Raw genomic sequence first — 22,945 nt, 5'->3', positions numbered from 1 at the left:
ACAGCTAAGAAGCAAGTTAAGTATGTGTGGTTTACAGAGAGCAAAAGGGTAAACCTGCTTGTAACATGCAGGATTCCAGTTGGTCCTGGCCTCAGTGGAACAGCACTGTCTTTCTTGTAAGGAGGTGAAACAGGGTTTCATGAAAACCACAGATTCTGCAGAGTCAGTAAAATATTTCCTCCATTAAGAATCAGTATCCACTGGGTTGACTGCAGTAGATTCAGCAAAGTTTCAAAGCCTTAGTAAAGAACAGTCACTCCTTTCTTTGGTGACCTCTGCAAAACTGCTCAAACAAAGACAAAACAAAACAGACCAAAACCCTTTTCTAGTGTGAACTGGTGTAGTTCAGTACAATGGAATTTTGAGCTACAACAGCTTTGCTGAAATACTTTAAAGATTTCGGGATAATCAAGCAACTTGAGTTAAACTGCAGAAAAATTATAAATAATCACAGCATTTTGCAGTCAGAGTGACACACTGCATCCATGCTTGGTGCCTTATGTAGCTATTCCTACCTGATGGTAACTGCTACCAACTAAGGAGTTTCCAAACACTAAATTCTGATTATCTATTCTGGTTTGCAAAGGTGCTGATCCATTAAAAATTAAACCAATAATCTTGCGTTTATTAAAATGTTACCTTTGTCATGCCACCATCAGGAAAAGTATGTATGAAATGTTTTAAAGTCACAATAAGAGTAGCAATGATACTATTTGTTTTTGTAGCCTCAACATAATTCTGACATAACTATAGTCAAGATAAATCATCTAAAGGATGGTCTAAATTGAAGAGTGTCAGGATTAAAGCACAGGCACAGTCCCAAATAAAGCTACATCTGCCATCATATATCATTTTTGCAATTAGATAGCTAATTGAACTTACTCAAGAGCCAAGTTATTGAAACTCCAAAACATTACTGGAAAGGCAAAAGTAATGAACATAATAAACACCTTGCCTGTACACTTTTGGGATGAAAGATTTTACATTTTTATAATTTTTTTTAAATGAAAGAGATAACTTTTATTATTTTTTGCTGGATTAAAAATTTATTTCATAATTGTAGAAGAATTTTTGAAGGCTGAAATTCTCCAGCAAACCATAGTATACCAACTGTGCTGACAGTGATGGTAAAATACCTGAAAAGCCCATCTATAATGGAGTACAAAAATCTTTCTTTGACTACCACAATAACAACGAAGTCTCTTTTCAGAGCCATTGTGCATATATGTAAACTTCCCTGAATGAAAAGAACAGAGCAGTGCTCATGCATTTCTAAGACACTTTTAGCGTTATCTCACAAAAAAAAATATCTCTAGATTGTAATCTTTCTCTGCTACTGGTTGCAGTCAGATTGCATTGAAGAAATTTTTATAATTTGAAATGGGTTAGAAAAAAGATAGAGCATCAGAAGATGAAACAATCTTGCTCAAGAAACAGCCCTGCACTTTGCTCTGCAAAACAATGAAATAGATGAAGAGCCAAAAGTGGAAGTATAAATAATTTCTGTCACTGATCTCTGCTCTAACATTTGATTTGATTGCTAATATATTTATTCTTTGCTATTAAGATGGAAGAATATCTAATCCCTATTTTTTACATCACAATTTAAATGCTCAATTTTAAAACTTCCTTTTCTGCCAGAAGTACATTCACAAAACATACAGACATTAAGTAATCAGTTAATTATTCCCAATGCAAATATTAAATATTGAAAAAGATAACTGGCTACAAAGATGGTGATAAAACTCAGGAAAATATATATTTAAAAGTTTGATTGAAATAAAAGATGCCTAATAGAAATTAAAATCACATTTTGTTTTAAAAAAAATCTATTCATGTCACTAAACATTATGAGCGTTGATAAGTATTGATGAAACTCTGGTCAAATCTGTCTTTCAGTTTGAGACAGCTCTTTATTTTCACATCACAATTCTCACAAAACTCTGCTGCTCTCTATAACTGGAGAGTGTTGCTTGTTAAAAAAGCACATGGTAAAAAGGCCAAAACCTCCTCAATTATCTACTTTTAAGTCTCTTTTTGGATCTCACCCAGGTCACGGTTTCTGTAAAATATTAGAAAACACTTAGGCAGCCAATGTACTGTATCTACTGCCTCTCCTAATGCACTCTTCTGTCATTCACCTGCTCCTGCTTATTCTGGTCAAGGTAGCTGCTGGGACACAAGCTCTTGTGAGCAGGAATCACCATTTTGCCACACACTTCTCATTGTGTTCCCATCCTCATGCTTCAATGTAGGGTGGTCACTAGGAAAAACAAATTCTGCATATTTCTGGTTGAGAGAAAAGGAAGGGAGAGGAAAGACTGTCAGATTTTATTTTGGAAGTGTGTGTCACTATGTTGAATGTCATCAATATAAGAACTTAATTGACAGAAATTCTTCTGTCAATTGATTGATCAAGATTGATTTGACAATAACAAAGATTTACAAAGACATCAGTTCCACATACAATTAAACCACTGCCAAGACCTCTAAAATAAAAAAAGATCACCTCGCAGAAGAGAAATAATCTACACAACTTTACAATTGCTCTTAGCTGAACTGTTTTCCATTTTAATTTTATTTTTTTCCTTGTTCAATATTTTAGTTGTAAGTTATTATTAGTCAAACCGCATAAAAACGTAGCAAGGTTATCAGAATACCTGAAAAGTATTAGAATACCAGAAAAGGGTGTCATGGATAATGAAAGCAGATAGGGAACAGAATGTTTTCAATGTTTTGAACAAGACGTTGTCTTTGTAAGGCCTGAGTTACTCAGATCTGAGCACCGCCAAATGCTGCTGGGAGTTACACGGAATAGCTTAGTCTAGGCCCATTTCTAGATAGTTGAGTTATTCAGGGTGACAAGATTTACAGACACGGGTTCTCAGCGTGAACAGCAGGCATGGAAAAACATATGCTAAGGTGAAGGTTTTCTGCAAAACTTACTCATTGTCACATGGACTAGTTGTTGACAGGGCAGTTCAACCGCGTATGAGGTTTGCAGTACAGCTATTAAAATATTGCACAACATTAGATTAATGTAGAGATTTGTGTGTGAGGAAACCCACTGCCACCTGTGGCTTCTGCATCACTGCTATTGTTCTTCATGAGCTTTGAGCTCCACTTAGATCATCCTGTTGATCTACTCACTACTGGAGTAATCGAACAGAGGAGAGTACAGAAATCATCCCAGACATCCCCCTGCAAAAAAATAGAAAAGGAGTTTGTCCAGTTTTTCAAATGCTAAATGAGGAATTTGAATGAAAAAAAATGTTTTCGCTGGCACAGAGGTCAGTGCAATATTTAGCACATACAACAATCCCAAAATTCCATAGTATTCCATAAAGAGTATTAAAAATAATTGCTAATGTATAAAATCTTATTATATTTTTATATTAATTATTTTTCTTGACTTTCTGATTTTAATATGATTAGAATTTTCTAAATATTTTACCTAAGTAGAACAAATATAGTAGAACATACACTATTCCATAGAACATATGTGGAAATTTGAAATTCTGAAACAAAAATCCTCTTAGTGAAATACTGAAAACAGATCATGATGTTGATGCAATTTAATGGTATTCTAGAACTTATTCATGTTAGATTTTACTTTAATGCATCAGATATTAACTGAAAAGTATAAGTACCTAATATTAAAATGTAATAAAATTGTTTCCGCAATCACACGACAAATCTTGACTGTTACAAATTAGACAACAAAGTTTTCAAGAATATGCTGCACTACAGCTGCATCAGCAATGTAACTTCTTTTGCAAGGAGTAAGTCTGAAGAAATATTTCACTTAAGTCTTTTAAAAACCCTTCAAAAACGCCATCTGGTTATGGCCATTAACTATGGGAAGAGATTGAAAGGAGTGGCTTTACAGAAATATAAATAAGATATTGTAGCACAAGACAAAAAGACCAAGAACATTCCAGCTCTACTGCATAGTAGTTATTTTCCCTAGTAAATATATTTTTCTGGGGAACAAGACATAAAATGAGAAACCACACATCGTCGGAAATCATTTTTAAATCTCATATCCCCATAATGTTTCTTTTTTACAAATAAGGGAAAATCACCATATAACTGAGTTAGGAAGGTATAATACTTCTAAAAAATAGTCTCCTTCTAAAGAAATTAAATACCAATGCAGTGAAAATGACAACATTGTTTACCACGGAAATAATATTTGCACAAAATAGGACACAATAACATCTTCTAAAACAACTGAGCAGCAATAGCAATGCCACTCTGTGTTTCAAATATTTATATTCAATGTATTTATAATAATCTTATCAAAGGTTTGTGAGAAATAAATCTAATCTCCCCCTCTTTTTTCAATCTATGCATGGTATATGTGCTAACTTACTGAATTCATCCTTCATGCAATTCCAGTTTATTAAAGAGGTTAAAAATTTATAAAACTCTGATGGGATATGGTTTTAATGCTTCATCACACTACCCATCATTTGCTTTTCAATCTAGATCAGAATGATCTTTCCGACTTCCCTGCAATCACCTACCTGCACAGCTAATATTTTCTGAGCGTTCTCCTGAGAGGCTGCCTGGATCCTTGCCAGCCCAGCGTGGCTGGAGAGGCCGCTCCGGCTCCACCACGCCGGCAGTGAGTCCCTGCTCCACCGCCTCAGTAGCGCCTGCAGCTGGGACAGCAACGCCAACAGCCACGCCAACGCCAAAAGCGGCAACGCCAACACCAATGGCCATGGCAACAGCAATGGGGGGGCTGGGGCAGGAGGAAAAGGCAAGAAGGTGGGGGGAGGAAGGAGGGGAAATAAAAAAAAACAGGAAAAAAATTAAATTCCCAAGTCAGAGCAGGAGAGGAAATTAATGGCAGCGTTCAAGAAGAATGATGGAGGGAAATATAGAAAGCAGTCAATAGCCCATTCTGCGCTGTACGGACCTGACAGGAATTTCACAGTCTCTTGGTTTTTCAGCCCACTCATGTGCATTCATCAGAAACCAGTCACATCTGGCTGCCAGGATGGGGGGTTAATTTTCTCTAAATGCCTCAGCAGTTTTGTTCTAGCTGAGGCAAACTCTGTGACTGCAAAGCTGATGAGTAAAATATTTCTACTTCACCCAGTTTAACTCAAAACCGATAGCCTCGGGACATATTGAACCTTTCTTAAAAAAATAATCTTTTGAAGCTTTTTAAATGGCACATCAGGTCAGGCCAAAGTTTAAAATGCAAGTTTAAGACTTTGATGGACACAAGGGCTTTTTTTTCCCTGTATAAAGCTTATCATAGCTTGGCAATGTGTGCTTTAGTGCATGACAAAACTAAAGAGAATTAACTTAGCCATCAACTGCTCAGGGAGAACAATAACAGGAAAGAAATTTCCATATAGAAGTTCCTATTAATCTACCCGGCTATAACCACATGACAAGAAAGCATCTAACAGCACTAAATTGCATCAAATGTGGTAGCTGAGAGTGACACTACTTAAAAAAAGGATTTTTATATATCACAGAAAAGATAACATTTATCCTAGAAATTGCATTCACTGCAAAGGATCCTAACTGAAATTATTCCAAGTGGGAGCACTTACCTGATAGGCTTTTGCTGTTTGCTAACAGTAATTATTGTTACAATCCATGGTTAAGAATAATATCAGTTTTTCCTTAATCTACAAGTATTTGGAACTCATAAACACAGTGTGGCAGGTCTTGATCTAGAAGGAAGCTGTTTAAAGAGATCTGAAAATATACCAACACCGAATGTTTTTGAAAAGACCGATGTTTTTTGATAAATTCTGCAAATACTGCTGCATACTTTAGTCTAGTTGTAATGTAGAAAATGGAAATTTAAAACACCTAATTCATTGCTAAGTGGAAATATACGGGTTTGTGTTTCATCAAGTTAATTATTTCGATAAATTCTATAGCTATTGTTAGCATGAAGCCTTCAAGAGTATGGCTGTCACCCAGATTAACACAATGGATTGTACCATTCCTTCGGAAATATTACATTTCATTAAGGTCAATGCCACAGGTCAATAATTGGATCAGTTATAAAGAAGCTTTTACATGATAAGATATGACTGCTCTTTAGGAGCAAGCGCAGTGTACCAGGTGAAAAATACACTTTTTCAAGAGAATGTAGATTATAGTAATATCAAGTGAGCTATTACAGCCTAGAGAATAATTAATGCACATTTTCAAAATTAATGGCCTGATTTTCGGAAATACTGAGTTTCCACAAGTCCCATTAGATTCCATGGAAGCTGTGAGTATGCTGCATCTTTGTAAATGAGTCTGTAAAATATTAAAACAGGTCTTTGTACATAATATTTTGTGTTCTGTCAATGTATATTAGAAATAACATGAGGAAAGGTAGAAAAACTCAATGGAAAAATAGAAAATTATCAACTCAAATATTATGTTTTGCAGTGTGAAGAACCTTTTCTAAGTACCAGAGCTCCTTTCCTCCTATTTTAATAATTATTTTGTTTCCTGAAATCTGTCTTTTTCTGCTTGCCTTCTGTTAATTCAACTCTTTTCAAATATCACTTTTTTGATACCATTCTGGGGTCTGAAAAAGAATGCAGGTGAAAGAAGGGCAAAGCATACCAACCCAGGACATTTTAGTAAAACAACCTGCTTCAGCCCTAGAAAAACAAGTAGAAAATAATTTTTGGATTATCAAAACACCGTTTTTTGTAAAAAGCTAAAATAATTGCCAGCTATGTTGTTGTGATAAGGAAAATGGTGTCTGGGGGAACATATGAAAGCATTTACCAGTGAACAGTGAAAGGGATTGGTGGTTATTCAGCTGAGTGGCTATCCAGTTTCTCGTCTTGAGAGAATCAAAGACATTCAAAAGTTTTGAGATTTGGCTGATTGAAAATTGCCATATTTATTGAGAAACTAGCAGTTTATAATGGCTGGTGTCCAGTACAGTCTTTGCTAATGTTTCTCATTTCAAAATTACAAGTTCACGAAAGCTGATACTGTTGTAAGTACCACATTTCAAAATGTATCTCATATTGCGAAAACACTTTATTGTGCCTAACATAATGAAGTCTAAACCACACATTTATTATCTTTACAATGTTAATTGCAATATAAATAACATTTATGCATACAGTCAGAAATACAGGTCTATGAGAAAGTAAAAACTTGATCAAATAATGTTGCCTGCAATCTTAGAATAAAATGATGAGCACACTAACATAGGAGAGACCAAGCAAATCCCTGAGTCAACAGCAGACCCTTGGCTGAGGCAATGATTTAAAAAAAAAAAAAATCACAAGTGATGTTTAGCCCAAAAAGCAGTTTTCATAGGCTTTGCCATGATGTCCCTGTCTCTACAGACACCCATACTGATCCGGTAGATCCTCTTTGCAGTCATATAACAGACTTTTATTAGCTTTATTAGACAGTTATTAGCTCTTCCTTATCTTTTACATTTTTTTGTCAGCTGTAGAGACTTAAGGCATGGCATGTATGAGTTAAACATATGGTATTGTTGCTATCTCCTTTTTTTCCAGTGCTTTTTTTTTCACCGTTTGAGAAACAAGTTGTTTCCTAAATATTTTGAACACATCAAGCCAAATGCTGGCAGAGAAGGTAACAGCACCCATCTCCAGTGTAGGAATATGAACAGCAGACACGTATTTATATGAGATTTACTTTGGTTTTGATGTTTACCTTGCTGTGGGAGCAGGACTGAAGGAAAAAGGAAATCGAAAGACAAGCAAGCTCTAGATTTTGGGGATTCAAAAGGAAAGGAAACCCCGGGATTCCTGTTTCTGTTGTCCTTGAATCTGCTTTGGCTGCAGCTGATACAGGCTGATGGTAGCGGACAATTTTTGCAGCAAGTATCTTGTCCTAGTCCTCATCCTGCAAACACAGAAGCAGTGAATAAATGGCTTTGCTGGGGAGACACCTTTGGAAGTTGCTGGGGAGGACCAGTGATGTTCTTAAGGGGTTGCCCTCACCATTCTTCTGCTTTGGGGCTTCACTGTCACTTCCCTTGCGTTATGACTCCCCTCTGCGACTCACAGCAGAGGGGGAGCATATGTGACTCCGTGGTCATTTAATACCTCCTTTATATGTGGCATCAATATATATCATCAATAATATCAGCAGAAATTTGGGAAAAGGAGGTGTGAACTAGCTGGCATTGCTATCTTACAAGAAAGGAACCTTATGATTCGGGGTACCTTATTCTGTTCTCAACTTTAAGTTTTTTGTTATGATACATCTAGATACTTCATTCAATTCATGCCCGACTTGCAGTAATATGATTGAAATCAAGCTAATATCTTAATCTGTAATTTCTTATTTGAGGGATCAAACTGGATTAAAAAACATGATACTATTTGAAACTGAGACTCATTCATTATTCCAGCAGCATTGTTTCTAGGCCCTCATTAATTGATTCTATCACTATATTTGGATTCCCTAAACTGCAAAAAAAGTTAAACTGAAAGAAAATGCCACATAGTAAGAAGTAACTGCATCTTATTTAGATCAGAACACTTTTTACTTTTGTTGTCTGGCAGTTCATAAGAACCCAAAATTTTCCCCTGCTATCTTTTATTAGAGTCTAGCTGCATCAGGCTAGACCAACACGGATTGCAGACATATTTCACAATGAACCCAAAACTAGGGTCGTTTACTTGTTTAAATGTCAAATGGTATGTGGCTCCATTAAGAACACAAAGTGAACAGCATCTGGAACTCAGTCCTGATGCTTTTTCTCTGTCAATAACATACTACTTGAACTACTTCTATTGCCAGTTTTAGCCAGCATCATGCTAGCATCATACTGGGTTATGATAGAAACCTAATTCCCTTCTTAGCTGTCTTTAAATTGTGAGATCCAATTGATCTCAATACAACTGTTCCTCCTTTACACCTGAGAATGCAAAGACCCTCTATGAATGTTATTTTTTAAAACAAAATTATAATTACTCATAATCACAGAATATGCTGAGTTGGAAGGACCCACAAGGATCATTGCATCCAACTCTTGGCCCTGCACAGGACCATCACCAAGAGTCACACCATGTGCCTGAGAGTATTGTCCAAACACTTCTTGAGAACTCTGTCAGGCTTGGTGCTGTGACCACTTCCCTGGGGAACCTGTTGCAGTGCCCAATCACCCTCTGGGTAAAGAACCTTCTAATATCCAACCTAAACCTGCCCTGACACAACTTCAGGTAATTTCCTCACGTCCTGTCATTGGTCACCACAGAGAAGAGATCAGTTCTTGGCCCTCCTCTCCCCACCATGTGTTCTGCATTTAGAGTACATACTTACATCTAAAGTGTCTGGTCCATTAAAATTGCAAGATTCTCGATCACATAGAAGATAATAGATATTAATATAGGCAAAATTATTGTTCTGGTTGTCTCAAAAGAAGATTCTCTTTAAATTTTTTCAAACTTTAAGTATTAGATCTAAAAATGTACATGGTAGGTGTTTGCCTTAGGCTGATTTTTTTTGGATAGCCCAGTCGGTTTGCTTTTTTTCTCAGGTATTCTGGGCAAAATACATTATTCTGTTCCTGTTACCAAATTATACTGGTATTTCCTTTACTAGATGAAGTATGCAAAGAGAACTCACATTTCAAAGGGGACAGTATTTTTGTATGTGATATGACTTTTTCATAAAAATATTCTGGTGAAAACTGTAAGTCTTTGGAAAACTATTGACTGCATAGCCATTAGTAAACGTTTCCATTTTTATCAACCAATTTTTTTTTTTAAATATTGTCCTCTCTAAACTTTCTTGACCCTCTCAGTGGTCCTATAGTAAGAGTGAGTAAGAATGCTTATCACTATAGAACACTACCATATACATAAATCATCTTCACAAAGTGGTTTGGCATACATAAGATCAGGAATACAGTTGATTTTTGAAAGTTGATTTTTCTCTATAATGTCTCTTTTTTCGATTCAGGATGAAATTCATCACTGACAGCAACATGTCTATCTGTGTACCACCATGAATATCCATCTATGGGTGCTCAGCAAACACAGAGAAACAAGTCTTTGTAAAAACTGGATTTATTTGGATCAAACTGTGAAGTCTGTGTTAAGGATGCCAACTTGTGATTAAGAAATTCAATTGTTAATGAAACTGATGTAGTTCTAACTGTCAGAGTCTTATCCAGGCTTTCCTATGCTAGGATACAGTAACATCAAACAAGAAGATTCAAACCTAGACCATAAAATGGAATATCATTTGCCAGCGCAATAATATTTTACCAAAAAAAAAATCATTTTGTGAGTTTTCTTTCAAGTACCAATGGAAATTTCCTTTACCTTTCCTGAAGTTTCCTTCAGAAATAGCCTGAAAAGTAGGAAGCAAACTCAGCCACGTGGCTCAAGGAATGGGAATTTCTCTGATTACAGAGACCTTGAGACATAACTGCTCTGAAGAAAGGGTGATTCCATACTGAAAAAAATCCAAGCAAATGCAAATTGAAACATTTAAAAGAACGAGTAGCTGAAGATGATGTTGCAGCTACAGTAAGTACATAGAGATATTTACCAAGTGATTACAACCATTTTTGGATATTAAAATGAAGAAATGGACTAAGCAACAGCAAGAATGGAAAAATATACGTAGCTGAGGCAGATGAGAGAAACAGATGGGCAGAGCATTTCCAAGAAGTCTCACTAGACTCAGCCCACCATCAATACCATATTTTGATGAAATATTATGAACCTGAGCCATTTAACATTAACAATGACCAACTGAGACATCAGCAATACACATAGAAATCCAGGCTCTAAAAAATGTTTTCCCATCCCTCCTGCAAGAGAAATCATTTGCAATGGACTGTCATGCAGAATGTAAGACGACATTGAGCAGAAATCTTAGTAAACAATAGGTTGGATTCAGCTCAGGTGAACATGAATGAGCTAGAGATAGTCATAGTAAGTATTGCCATAAAATAATACATCATCAGTTCTCAAAAACACTTGGAAAGCTTATGTACATCTGTAGTCATATACCATGCAGGAATCAGGTTCTCTCTGAAGAAGGCATAGACTGGAAGACAAAGCATGCTTTAATATCAAGGCTCTTGAATGAAATCCTGCATATCTTGAATGAAACCCTGATATCTCTGACCCACTGAATCCCTGGCATGTTAACCAAATAATTTAAATTCAGCTTTCCAGAGCTAACTGGGAATTTTGGGCTTTGGTTTTGTAGGTTTTTTTGGGTTTCAGTTTCAGGTTTTGTAGGGGTTTTTTTGCTTGGTTGGTTGGAGTTTTTAGGGGTTTTTGTTTGGTTTTGGCTTTTGGTTTTTATTTAATCTGATTTAAATCTTTGATTTCTAGAGCTGATAAGCAATGACAGATTCAACCAAAGGCAGTAGAGAGACTTGAAATCATAGTGTGCCATGAAGAAGGGTGTGTTGCTGACAATAATATATCCAGGTATAGATCTTTAGGCATCTGATTGCTATGTTAAGCAGCTAAACCCATAGTTATTTTATGGTATTGACAGTACAGGAAACTAAGATTATTTCACTGAATTGTTTTATTAAAACACAACTCTTTTACATTCAGGGACTACAACTCTTTCACCACTCTTGACTGACACATATAACTGATCTTCTGGATTAAACATAAAATTCTGTCATTTTGTAGTAGTTCCTCTTGAGACATCAGTTTATTACAAGGTGTAGCAGACCAAAATGCAACCAAAAGAACAAGCTTTAACTACTAGTCACTTCTACGAGTAGTAGCCTACTATGATTTTCAGACCTGAGCAGACTACTGGTACATATTGAACAGAGACTAATATGTCACTTCTAAATCTACACTTTCTCTGTTTTCAGTGATGTTAATCTTATATCAAAGGATCCAATGTGTGTGTCATATTAATTCAACAGTGCACTGTGAATGCTAAGTTCTATGTAAATGATATAAGCCTTATCAGTTCCATTCATTGTTACAACTCAAACAACAGCAATTACAACAACTCTACAGATTTTGGCACTGTGAGAGTGGCAGATTTATTAGCAAAATCCAGTTAATATTTATCTTTTTATACTATTCAACTACCAAGTTACACCTGTACAATATACAAAGCTCCTAGGTAATGAGATATTTCTTTATTGTCAAATCTGCTCCACAGACTGCTAGTAAAGATTACATAGCTCATTTAAATAAAGCTCTTTTGTCAACAGACTGGATATACTTTAAAAATGAGTAAAAGCCTCATGTAAAAAGCAAATCTCAGCTGATGTGCAAGTATACACAAAAAGATGTACTTGTTTTTTTGACCTTATTCCAGTCGTTAATGCTTTAGTAAGCAGATTAGCAGTATTAAATTTTAAAAAAAGAAAACTGTATTTCAAGATCCAGTGAAAAACAAACTAAGAAAAGCCTGAAAAATCAATCTTCTACTAAAAATATTGGTGAATGCAGACAAAAATATTGGCTAATACAGGAAGAAAAAAAAGAAAGTGATATTATGATTTTTAACTGCTGTCAGGAAAAACTGAGGAAAATAGACAATACAGTAAGATCAGGGTATCTTTCAGCTTATTGTGGCTACTCACTGAAATCTGAAAATTAAAAATGTGCTTTCTATGTAAGGTTTCTGAAAATATAGCCTAGAGTTTGATACTGAGTAGATTCAAAATATGTGTGATATTATTCTCTCTTCAAAGATTTCTATCCTTGCTCTTTCTACTGCTATAGAAGGAAAATATATCTGTACTTATCCTCTCTTTGTATCATTTAGTAACACTTAGAATCAAATGCTGTTATTTCATCCCCAGAAGCCTGAAGCAACGAATGGAAACATCTTGAAAGGTGCAGATAATTGCACCGACCCCAAACCAAAGGCTTAATTTTTTTTTTTACCTCCAAAGCTCTGATCTGCAGAAGCCTACAACTTTTTCCAGCTTTTGTTTGGTATTTGCAAAAGGCCGTTAGAGGAACACGTCAGACAGCACAAGCTGAAGTGTCAAAACCCTGTAAGTAAACAAGATCACTCCAAAGAAATTTCTGACCTGGCCATTAATTTCTCCTGTTAAAGCAGCCGTAATCCCTAGTCATTCCTTTTACAGATTGTGCTGCTTACTCTGCAGAAATTGCACAATAAAATACCATATCTCATCCTCTGTCCCCTCCTAAAGGATTTCCGGAGTATAATTGTTAACACATTTTTGAAAAAATAAACTAGTGCTCTTTTAGCACTTGGTGCTGTTGACAGGTTTTTTTCAGGAGTTTATAATCTTAAGCATAAAACTAATAAACTAACATTAATAGGAATACGTTATACTACTTTCCCCAACAATTTAATGATGAGGTCTAAGATCAGCTTCGTCTTTGTGAAGGGTGAATTCATGCTTCTTTGCTACCTTTGAAATACACTAAGATTAATTACCATTTAATTATTACGTCATCTGTAGATCTAGCAGAATAGAGAGAGCACCCTGCTTGTCTTTACAAATCATAAAATATTATGATGATAAACATTTATATTCAGCTATTGCTTCCAATTCATATAAAGTACCTCCTGATTATTGCAGACCAATAAAATGAAATTCAAAAGATGACATTTTATCTTTTTCTAGATGAAACATACATTTATCAGTTATGCCCTATAACTTAATGGAAATTCAAAGATCATAGATCAAGCCCATCTTGCACTCTAGTCAAAAGCAAGCCTATCATGACCAAAGTACACCACTTCCTTCGTGTTTCTGGGCCTTTGGCACATGGCCATGATGTTAGTCACCAACCCATCCCTAGGTTTTGTGCAGCATGACTGTGCATTACAAACACCCTGGCCATATGACCGGCAACTCTGTGGTTGCACGTGCCCCTAGATGCTTGGCTGAATCCCCATGAGGACCCCTTTATCCATGAAAGAAAATTGATTTTTGGTTAACCATTGCAGGAATGACATGGCCCTCAGCATCACAGGTTTTGCACAGGGACGTCCCACGTGGGTTTTGCGCAATACACCACTCAGCCCGCGAAAGCAGCCCAGGGGCTGGATATTCTACAGGGCCAACTTGAGCATGGAGGGGTAAGTGTGCTTCCTGGAAAGCAATGAATCAATCGGAAGAACAGCTGGCCAATTAAGATGTGCATAACTTCTTGCCAGATGTTACCTTTGTGCTGATGACTGACTGCATCTTAGAGAAGTACATTGTTTCTCAACCCCTGGGGCTACTTTCATATTGTTAAATAAACAGAGCTAGGAACCACTCTGTGGCAGTAAGGCTAAGTGGTGTGAGCTGGTTTTGTCTGCACTCTGTAGTCCACTGCTGCTTCTTAGCCTTGTGTGATGACTTCACTGCCCTAAGACACATACAGCATTTTAGGGGGAGGAGGGGTTAATGTCTGAATGACTGAATTAATGTTAAGGTTGCGCTTCGGTCTATGAAGACAAAACACAGTGTAGGCATGGCATACCTTTGGGTATGGCAAAGCCTCTTGGAATAGTGTAAGAATACTGTATTGTGTTGAGAAAACTAAAGCTGATGCTCTCCTGTTCACAATCCCTGCTTGAAGCAGTGCCTGGTGAATGTTATATCTCAGATTTTGATAGTCCTTCTCTTGGAAAGTGCTAACTAGCACAAGTCACCATGAGGTGCCATGGTACCATAAATATACAGTATAAAGTAGCACAGAGCAGGTCAAGCTAGATCCCTAACCCTATTTTATTTTGCAGAACTTGATGTAGTCTTCATGGCCAACAGTACACTGATCTTCCTTTTGAAAGTGTCTTGGAAGAAGCCAGATGAACACATGCTCTTCATAAACAATAAGCACTGAATTCATAAATAATAAGAATTCATGGGTTGGAAGGGATTAGGAAGGGATTGTGAAGGTTGGAAAGGGTCTAGCTTCAACAAGTAGGGGAAGATAGGCAAAATATGTGTGGCTACCAGGTATCACAGTAGGTCAGATTGAGACCTATACTGTGAAGGGAAAAAGGGATATTTTGAGAGTCGTAAACTGAAGTCTTTAAGTGATCAGCTAATTTGAATTTGACATCCTTAGTCTAACCAAACATCATTTTCCTCTTATACTAGCACCAGAGATTAGATTTGATAAATCCTATGAAAATTCTTTATCCTAGTCATTCCTTTCCTGACTTCAACTCTAGTTCTGATTTACATCTTTAGGCTAAGCAGTTGTTTTCCTTCTTGTTTGACCCAGAGGTAAGCAAAAAGTGAAAGAACACCATTTCTTCCTTACTAAACATAAGCATCTTTTGAGGTTTACAAAGGCTCAGATTCCAATATGCACCACATCTACACATCAGCTTCTCGCTACAATCATTTATTCTGTATGACTCTTGATAGTATTCCCACCGAGACCTCTAAAGAGTTACTTAATTCCCTGATCTGAGAACATAGCACTCAAACAGGCAGTCCTGTATTTTCCCACCCCCATTATCTGCCTGTCTTCAAAAAGGATGGACATTGTATTGCAAAAATTAGTATTACAAGGAATGCAGAAATTAAAAGGGTGTTCATAGAATATAGTTTACAATTAGTTAGATACTTAGCTTCAGTCTGTCATAATACGTATTATATTAACTAGCCTTTAAGATAATTGGAATAAAGTCTTTCAGGCCTTGCCAGAACCCTTTGTCCTCAGAAGGGCTTAGGGCGTTCAGCCACATTTCTGCAGGAAGCAAAATTTGACCAGAAGGAAAAGGCTAAATGAAGTCACACACTGTCAGTAATTAAATCCCTCAGTAGGTACTATAAGTCATTCATACAGAAGTATCACATTATACGGTACTATAAGCTGTTAATACAAAAGTATCACATTCTAGGAAACACCATAGGTGTAATGTAGACTCAGACAATGTGATGTAGGTTACAACCTAATGTAAAGAAGTTTGGATGGTATTTCGAAAACACTGATTTATTCTACAACCTTCTTCCAGTTCTGAAAAGAAGGAATATTAAGGAGAAGAAGAAGAAAAATGAAGAAAGATGAAGAAAATTAAGAAGAAGATAAATGAAGAAAGATGAAGAAAATTAAGGACAAGAATCAGAAGAATGAGAAATAAGAAAGTATATGTCTGAGAAGGCAGGAATTAGAATTCTTCACCTTGCATGTCTGTTTCAATCTACAATATTCTCACCTCAATATCTCATTAAAAAAAATCCCAAAAATATGGAAAAAATAGTGTTAGAAAAAATGCTATTGGAAAAACTCCCAAATACATTCATTGCTTTTAACTTTTTAAAGTGTTTGAGCATGTAATTGCAGCCAGAGAAGGGTGAGAATATATGAGAGGAACAACTCTGCAGACACCTAGGTCAGTGAAGAAGTAGGGGGAGGAAGTGCTCCCAGCACTGGAGCTGAGATTCCCCTGCAGCTCATGGTGAAGATCATGGTGAGGCAGCTGCCCCCCTGCTGCCCATGGAGGACCACCGGGGTGCAAAGATTCACCTGCAGCCCATGGAAGAGACCCACACCAGAGCAGATGGATGCCTGAGAGGAGGCGGCTGTGAACCTGTGGGAAGCCCATGCTGGAGCAGACTCCTGCTGGGATCTGCAGACCTGTGGAGAAAGGAGCCAGTGCTCCCGGTACATTTCTTGGTAGGACTTGTGACCCTGTGGGGGTGCACCACGTGGAAAAAGTTACCCACATTGGAGCAGTGTGCAGAGAGCTGTTGCCCATGGGAAGGACTCACGCTGGAGAAGTTCGTGAAGGGCTGTCTGCTGTGGGAGAGACTCCATGCTGCAGCAGGGGAAGGACTCTTCCCCAGAGCAGTGGCAGGAACACCATGTGATGCACTGACCCATAATCCCCATTTTCTGTCTCCCTGTGCCACTGAGGAGGGGGAGGGGCTGGGAAGGAGGAAGGGGTGGGGGAAAGTGTTTTTACTTCTTATTATCCTGCTCTAATTTTGTTAGTAATAAGATCAGTCAATATCCCCAAGTTCAGTCGACGATAGTAATTGGTGAGTAATCTGTCCTGTGTTCATCTCAACTCATGAACCTCTTGCTGTATTTTTCTCCTCTAACTAGTTGTGGAGGTGAGAGACAGACCAGCTTTGGTGGGTACCACCAGTCCAACCAGGGTCAACTCACCACACATGTACTTTGAATAGGGCAGAATATTCTAAGTATCAATGAAATAAAGCAAGACTGTGTATGCAAACAAGCCGACTTTTTTTTTCAACAGACTGTCACAGATAACAGACAGATTCAAATAGACATGGGCCACACAAGCTAATAATGATAGACTGTGCTGTTAACTAACACTGAGTAAACTGCAACAGTGTAGGTTCCACAGTGCTGTAGCTATAAACAAGGAGAGACTAATTTCTGCACTCCTATATTTCATTATTTTCTCTTTATTTAATCTTTTCATTGCTCAAAATGTCCTTTAACAGTTATCCATGCTTTTACTTCTTATCTCTTACTCAAGATGAATTCTGTTGTTTCCAAGTGTGTACCATATTTCTCTCACTTTTCCTCCTCAACCTTGTCCAGAGATTGGAAACCACCAATTAGATTGTAGTTCCATTGTAAATTATTTATTATATTTCATAATGACAAAGCAGCACTTGATGTTGCAGTAAGATGAGATCCCTGGTATAGTCCCTCATAAAAACTTCAATCAAGAATCATACTCTCCTTGTCACTTATAAATTAAATGCAAAAACTAGATAAATCTTAATTTCCTGATACATTAGGAAGTTTCCAGTTGCTTCATGTGTTTCTTAAGGAAAAGAAATATTGGTTGTTGGTGTTTCTGCTTCCTGGAAGTACCAGTTGTAAGATTCACCTGCTAATTTTTCAACTTCAGGCTATCAGTGCTACGTGGCACCCCTTCATCCCCTCATCTGGAGGACCCGTAGAGACACAACATATTTTCCTCCCTGTCAGCATGCAGCAATTTCCATCACAGTGAAATTCAGGGCCCTCATACAGCAGATATGAGTGTGGGTCTTGGCCTATTGCTGCATGGGGAAATAGCCAGGATGTGCACCCCACATCAGAGCTGGGTGTGCTCTAGCTCCAGAGCCCAGAAAAAGCCTGAAACAACCACAGCTGAACCTTCTATTTCACATCCTTTCAGAAAAAAGCCTCATAATGGCATCAAAGACAAGAGCCACATTTTCTATTTACGAAGAAAGTAAAAACAATGTCAGTAGAATTAGCAGCAATTTAAGTCAAATATACTCAGCATCTGCAATGGCCCCTAGGATTTGTCATTTTTACATTGTAGTAAGGAAACTGGAAGTCCTAGGAGGCAAGGGTCTAGCCCAGATATATCCATGCCTCATCCCTGAGCACCCCAATGGGGAGCCTATTAACATTGGCAAGGTTGACTGCCCTGAAATTGCGGACTTTTAAAGCACCGACATTCTTGGCCTCAGTGGCACAAGGCCTTAGACCTGTGCCCCAGATTTTGGGCAACACCTCAGGACCTCTGGGTGTCAAGCATCTGTCTCTGCTGTAAGGCACCAGAGTCCCTGACGCAGAACTGAGACCACAATCTCTATTTTGGGGGTCCACAAAGGCACAGTCATGCTGCCTAGGCCTCTGGCAGCCTGTCTGGAGAAACTGTGCTGGAGACACAGACCCCAGCCTAGTAAGACCTCTGGCATCTCTTTCCAGCTCCAAGTAGGAGCTGGAAACTTAGTTTCTATTGCTGAGAAATTAATTGAACACAAGACATTAAATAGTCACCTCATTCTTTGTTTCAATAACGTTGCTGACAGATTGTCACTTATTTGCCACTATCACTTAGGTGTGTTTCTAAAAATAATTTTAGATATTATTTGATCAAAAGGGCTTTATATGTGCCCATATCAGCCTTCAATATACACGTATTATATTTAGAAGGCAAATATGTTAAATAAAAAGCATTGAAACAAACAGACCTGATAAAAATGGTTGAATACTTCTTTCAAAGATGTATGTATTTAATGTGCTCTAGCTCAAAACTGGTGTCTATGTTCATTTTTCTTCTCAGCAAGGATTATGAATGTATAGTCATCCCTTCCCAACTCATGGAAAATTCTCCAGAATTGATGAACATTCAAGGGTGTATAAAAATAAAGAAGTCATTACTAGCTTCAGACTGATTTTCACTATGTTTGTCAAGAACTTTGGGCTTCATAATACTTCTTTGAAATGTGGTTTGTATAAACCCTTTCAAAGAGCAGATTTCCTAGATAAAAGCTGACAGCAGTAATAAACAGAACAGAAAACACATCTTTGGTTAAACTATTTTAATGAGGAAGCACTTAAACCATTAATGAACTGAGTCAGTGACTTTAGTAACCATGAGTTAGCTGGCAGGTTCCACCTACCTAGATTTCCAACATTCTTAACAGCCACAATTACACAAATATATTCAGTATTATGTTCCTGATTACCAGATAAATGAAAGATGCAAAAAGGAATCTAGTTAATGCCTTTATAATCACACACAATTACCTTAAAAGGATAATAAAGAGGAAAGAGAAATGTTCATAAGTTAGGAAATGCCAGACCTACAGTTGCTTTTGCAATGTTAAGACCCTATGCATTATGACACAGCCTTATTTATATGGTTCATAGTTCTTTTCCTATCTCTTTCAAAGCAATGGGTGGACTCACATTGTGAACAGATCAACATGTACAGTGGAACAGAATATTCCTGGGGGAGAATATTTCTGCAGTGTGCAACAATATTCCATGTGAGACAGAAGTAAAAGAGGGTGAAACACCACCCCAAAAGAAGAAATGCCATTTGGGCTTGAGTCCAAGGAGCTCTCTTGGTGTCCTTATTTTTTTAACCTTTTTTAATGTATCAAGTACCCGAAAAGCGATGCTGTCAGTCTTTTTTGCATTAATAGTACTGAAAAATGGAAAGTATAAGTGTCAGAAGCTGAATTTTCTGGGTTTGGTGATCTTTTTATCCCTACTTCTATGTCTGTTTTTCTTCTACTTTCTAAGACACAGGTTCAGCTTCTAATAGCAGAAGTAAGAATAACTATAGCTCATTTTAATCAATTTTCTCTTTCTGCAAAGAGGAAAAGAAAACAAAAACCTACACACGCTATATACATCTTGCTTTCTTTTAGAAGAAAATTTGGGCACAGAAGGCAGGAGAGAAACACTGTGCTTCAAAATCTTCCCAGTTTGGAAAATCAGGAGAGCAGGACTGCAGGGCACACAGCATAACAGCTAGCACAAACAAAGTTACCAAATCCTAGATGATAAAATTGGTAATTCTCTTTCAAATTAAACACTAAGTTGTGTAGCATGCCAATTCTTTTTTACTCCTCTAATGCAAAATAAAGAAGCGCTTGTTTGGATACTTTACACTACTCCAGAATTTTGTAAACCAATAAAGAGTATATAAATAAATTTACCTTTTCAAGTTGATTTTTTTTTTTAAATCAACACATAAAACTAGACTGAGATTACTTTTCTTTAGAATATCTCTAAGTATTTCATTCAGAAGTTTTAAAGGTCCCTTAACCGTGACCCTTTCTGAGGTCAATCATAGGTGCTATATAGAATAAAATATTACTATTTCTTTTTCTATTACCTGAAAAATATACATAAAATAAATCCACCATAAGTTCAAATCAAGAAGAAAATTACATGTTCAGTGCCAAAACTACTTCATCTAATGTAACCACTTCAGTATAAATACAAAGGTCTTATCTTGAATGGAGGTTAGACAACAGAAGATAAAACATTTGCCTTCAAAGTCTATATCTATTATGATATAGATAGCAAAGAAATGCAGGAATTTACACTACATGATGAAAACTCAAATAAGAGCAATGCTTTAAACTTGGTCAATAGTCTAGGAAAGGCAGGTTTTGGCAACTACACAATAAGAAAAAGGTTGATAATTAAAATCTGCATGTTGTTGGACATAGAAAGGTTTGTAATACAGAACTCACTGAAATACAGTCACCAGAAATGTAGAAGAAGTATTTAATTATATCATATAATCTGATAAATATTTATTGTATAGTTCAAGAATGCATCTTGATAAGAGTTAAAGACTCTCATAATTCACACTCCCCAACAGAGTAGGCATGTTTGTTACCACTGGTTTTTCACTGCAGGACACACCTTTTTAGATGAACAAAACAAAAATCCCTCCAACAAAACCTTTTCTCTCCAAAACTGAAAAGGGACAGCATCATAGGCATTAAAATAGTAAAATAATAATAATTAAAAAAAAAAAGTGGGATTGTACAGTGATTTTAATTTTGGATAAATGCAAGATTGTAAATAAAGCTAAATACAATAACTGATAGTTAACATCTGTTTGTATTACTACTACATCTACTAATCTGATTATAATGCTGTCTGCAGGAAATGAAACAATTGCATTTGCATGCCTACAGCTCAAGTCTGTTCAATTTCCTGTGGATCATCTATGTATCCAGACAGGTGTGTTGGCTTCAGGCTATTTTTACTGCAAAACATCTGAAATCACAACTGTGAACCAGTTCTGCAGGTGAGAATTTTCCTGACAGAGTATTTACATGTGAATTTGAAAAGTCACCTGCAGCTCTGAGGAAGAGTATCTTACTTACTGACCAACTGGTTTTAGAGTTCCTTACTGGGACGCATATTTATAATCCAATCTTTCAGAAAGGTTAGTTTTTGCCAGGAAATATTGGGATGTTATTATCTAGGTGCTTGAATCTAAATGTTTAGGTACTTTGCACGAAGAACTGGAGTTCTAAAGCTTTGCCCCACATCTAAATTAAATAGCATTGTGCCACAAACTGGTAAGAAGAGAAACTGCAAAATCTCAAAAGAAAAACTGCACCCATGCTACCTGAGGCTGCAGTTACTCAAAGAGCTTGACTTCAGAACTCCCCTTACTCCTTTAATAAATTACTGCTTGAGAGGCAATATGAAGTTCCTACGGGTACAAAATTCAATTTCAATTCAGTATAATTTTCTTATCTGTCAGATTTTTAACTATTCTTTTTCATAGCTTCAAAAAAAAAAATACAAACAAACCAACATTTTTCTAATGGGCCGCTGATCAGAACTGTTATTCTGATAGTGAAATCCCAAAGGAAAACGTTTCAGATACGAAGTATTCCCTCCAGAGTCCCTGGCAGTCATAGAAAGAAGAACTTCTTGATGTATAAAGACAGTGTCACCGTTGTCAGAGAATACTACAGCAGGAAATGAACCACAAATAAAAGCAATGTCGTTCTTCCTAGGAATCAAAAGAGTTGTTTTTTCACCTACAATAATTTTGGAGAATAAAATCCTAATGAAATTTTGCACACGTTATGAGAAAAAAAACACTTGTCTCTAGATTTTTTGAGTGTGCATGTACTTGGGCAAATACTCAGGCTGATAATTTATAGAAGGCAAGCTTGTACACAACATATAGAGAAGGTCCTCATGAAGAAATCAAAATATCATTTTATAGAAGGTGAAATAATATACAGTTCACAGCCAACCTCGCTTTTCCAACAAATGGAGCCATAAATGTAATTTTCTGTCCTTTGCTCTGAAGAATTAATTTTAAGGTATTCATATTTTTCTTCAAGTACATCTTAAGTCTCAATTAAACCTCAAAAAGCTACAATAAAGTAACATTAAGTACCAAGTTAAACCCATCTTAGCAAGGAAATTCAGACTTAGGCTAAAAATTTTGTCTCACTCTTCATCTTTAAATCACTCTGTTTTGGTTAGGAATTGTACAACCTGGAGAAGTGTGTGATTTTTCATACAGCACAGTACATATGTTCCAGTACTTAGGTGAAATGAAAGTCAGAATTTTTAGCATTAACTTTGAATTTCTTTATCTTTGAAGGCTTAACTGAAGCATCTGTAATTGCTTTAACACGAGCTTTTAGTATTATATCTTTTCACCTTGGAATAGGAAGTGGAATTTCAAAAGCTTCTATTTTACTGTGTACTTCAATGGCACTTTCAAAATTTAAAGGATTGAGCACTGCTTACCACATGAA

At 36.7% G+C, this 22,945-nt stretch overlaps 1 protein-coding gene across 1 annotated transcript in view; it reads right to left on the bottom strand.

Annotated features, from left to right (window-relative positions):
- Nucleotides 1-22,945, bottom strand: part of CCDC178 (coiled-coil domain containing 178) — a 175,719-nt gene that overhangs the window by 11,458 nt on the left and 141,316 nt on the right. Inside the window, 3 exon segments of the mRNA XM_029959377.1 lie at nucleotides 4,530-4,641; nucleotides 6,622-6,627; nucleotides 12,067-12,083. Of these exon segments, the coding sequence (XP_029815237.1) occupies nucleotides 4,530-4,641; nucleotides 6,622-6,627; nucleotides 12,067-12,083 (135 nt within the window).

Source organism: Manacus vitellinus, unplaced genomic scaffold, assembly GCF_001715985.3.
Source record: "Manacus vitellinus isolate BGI_N305 unplaced genomic scaffold, ASM171598v3 scaffold_1_pilon, whole genome shotgun sequence".
Taxonomy (NCBI): Eukaryota; Metazoa; Chordata; class Aves; order Passeriformes; family Pipridae; genus Manacus; species Manacus vitellinus.
Note: the sequence above shows the minus strand (reverse complement) of the source record. Positions and strands in the feature narration are given on the sequence as shown.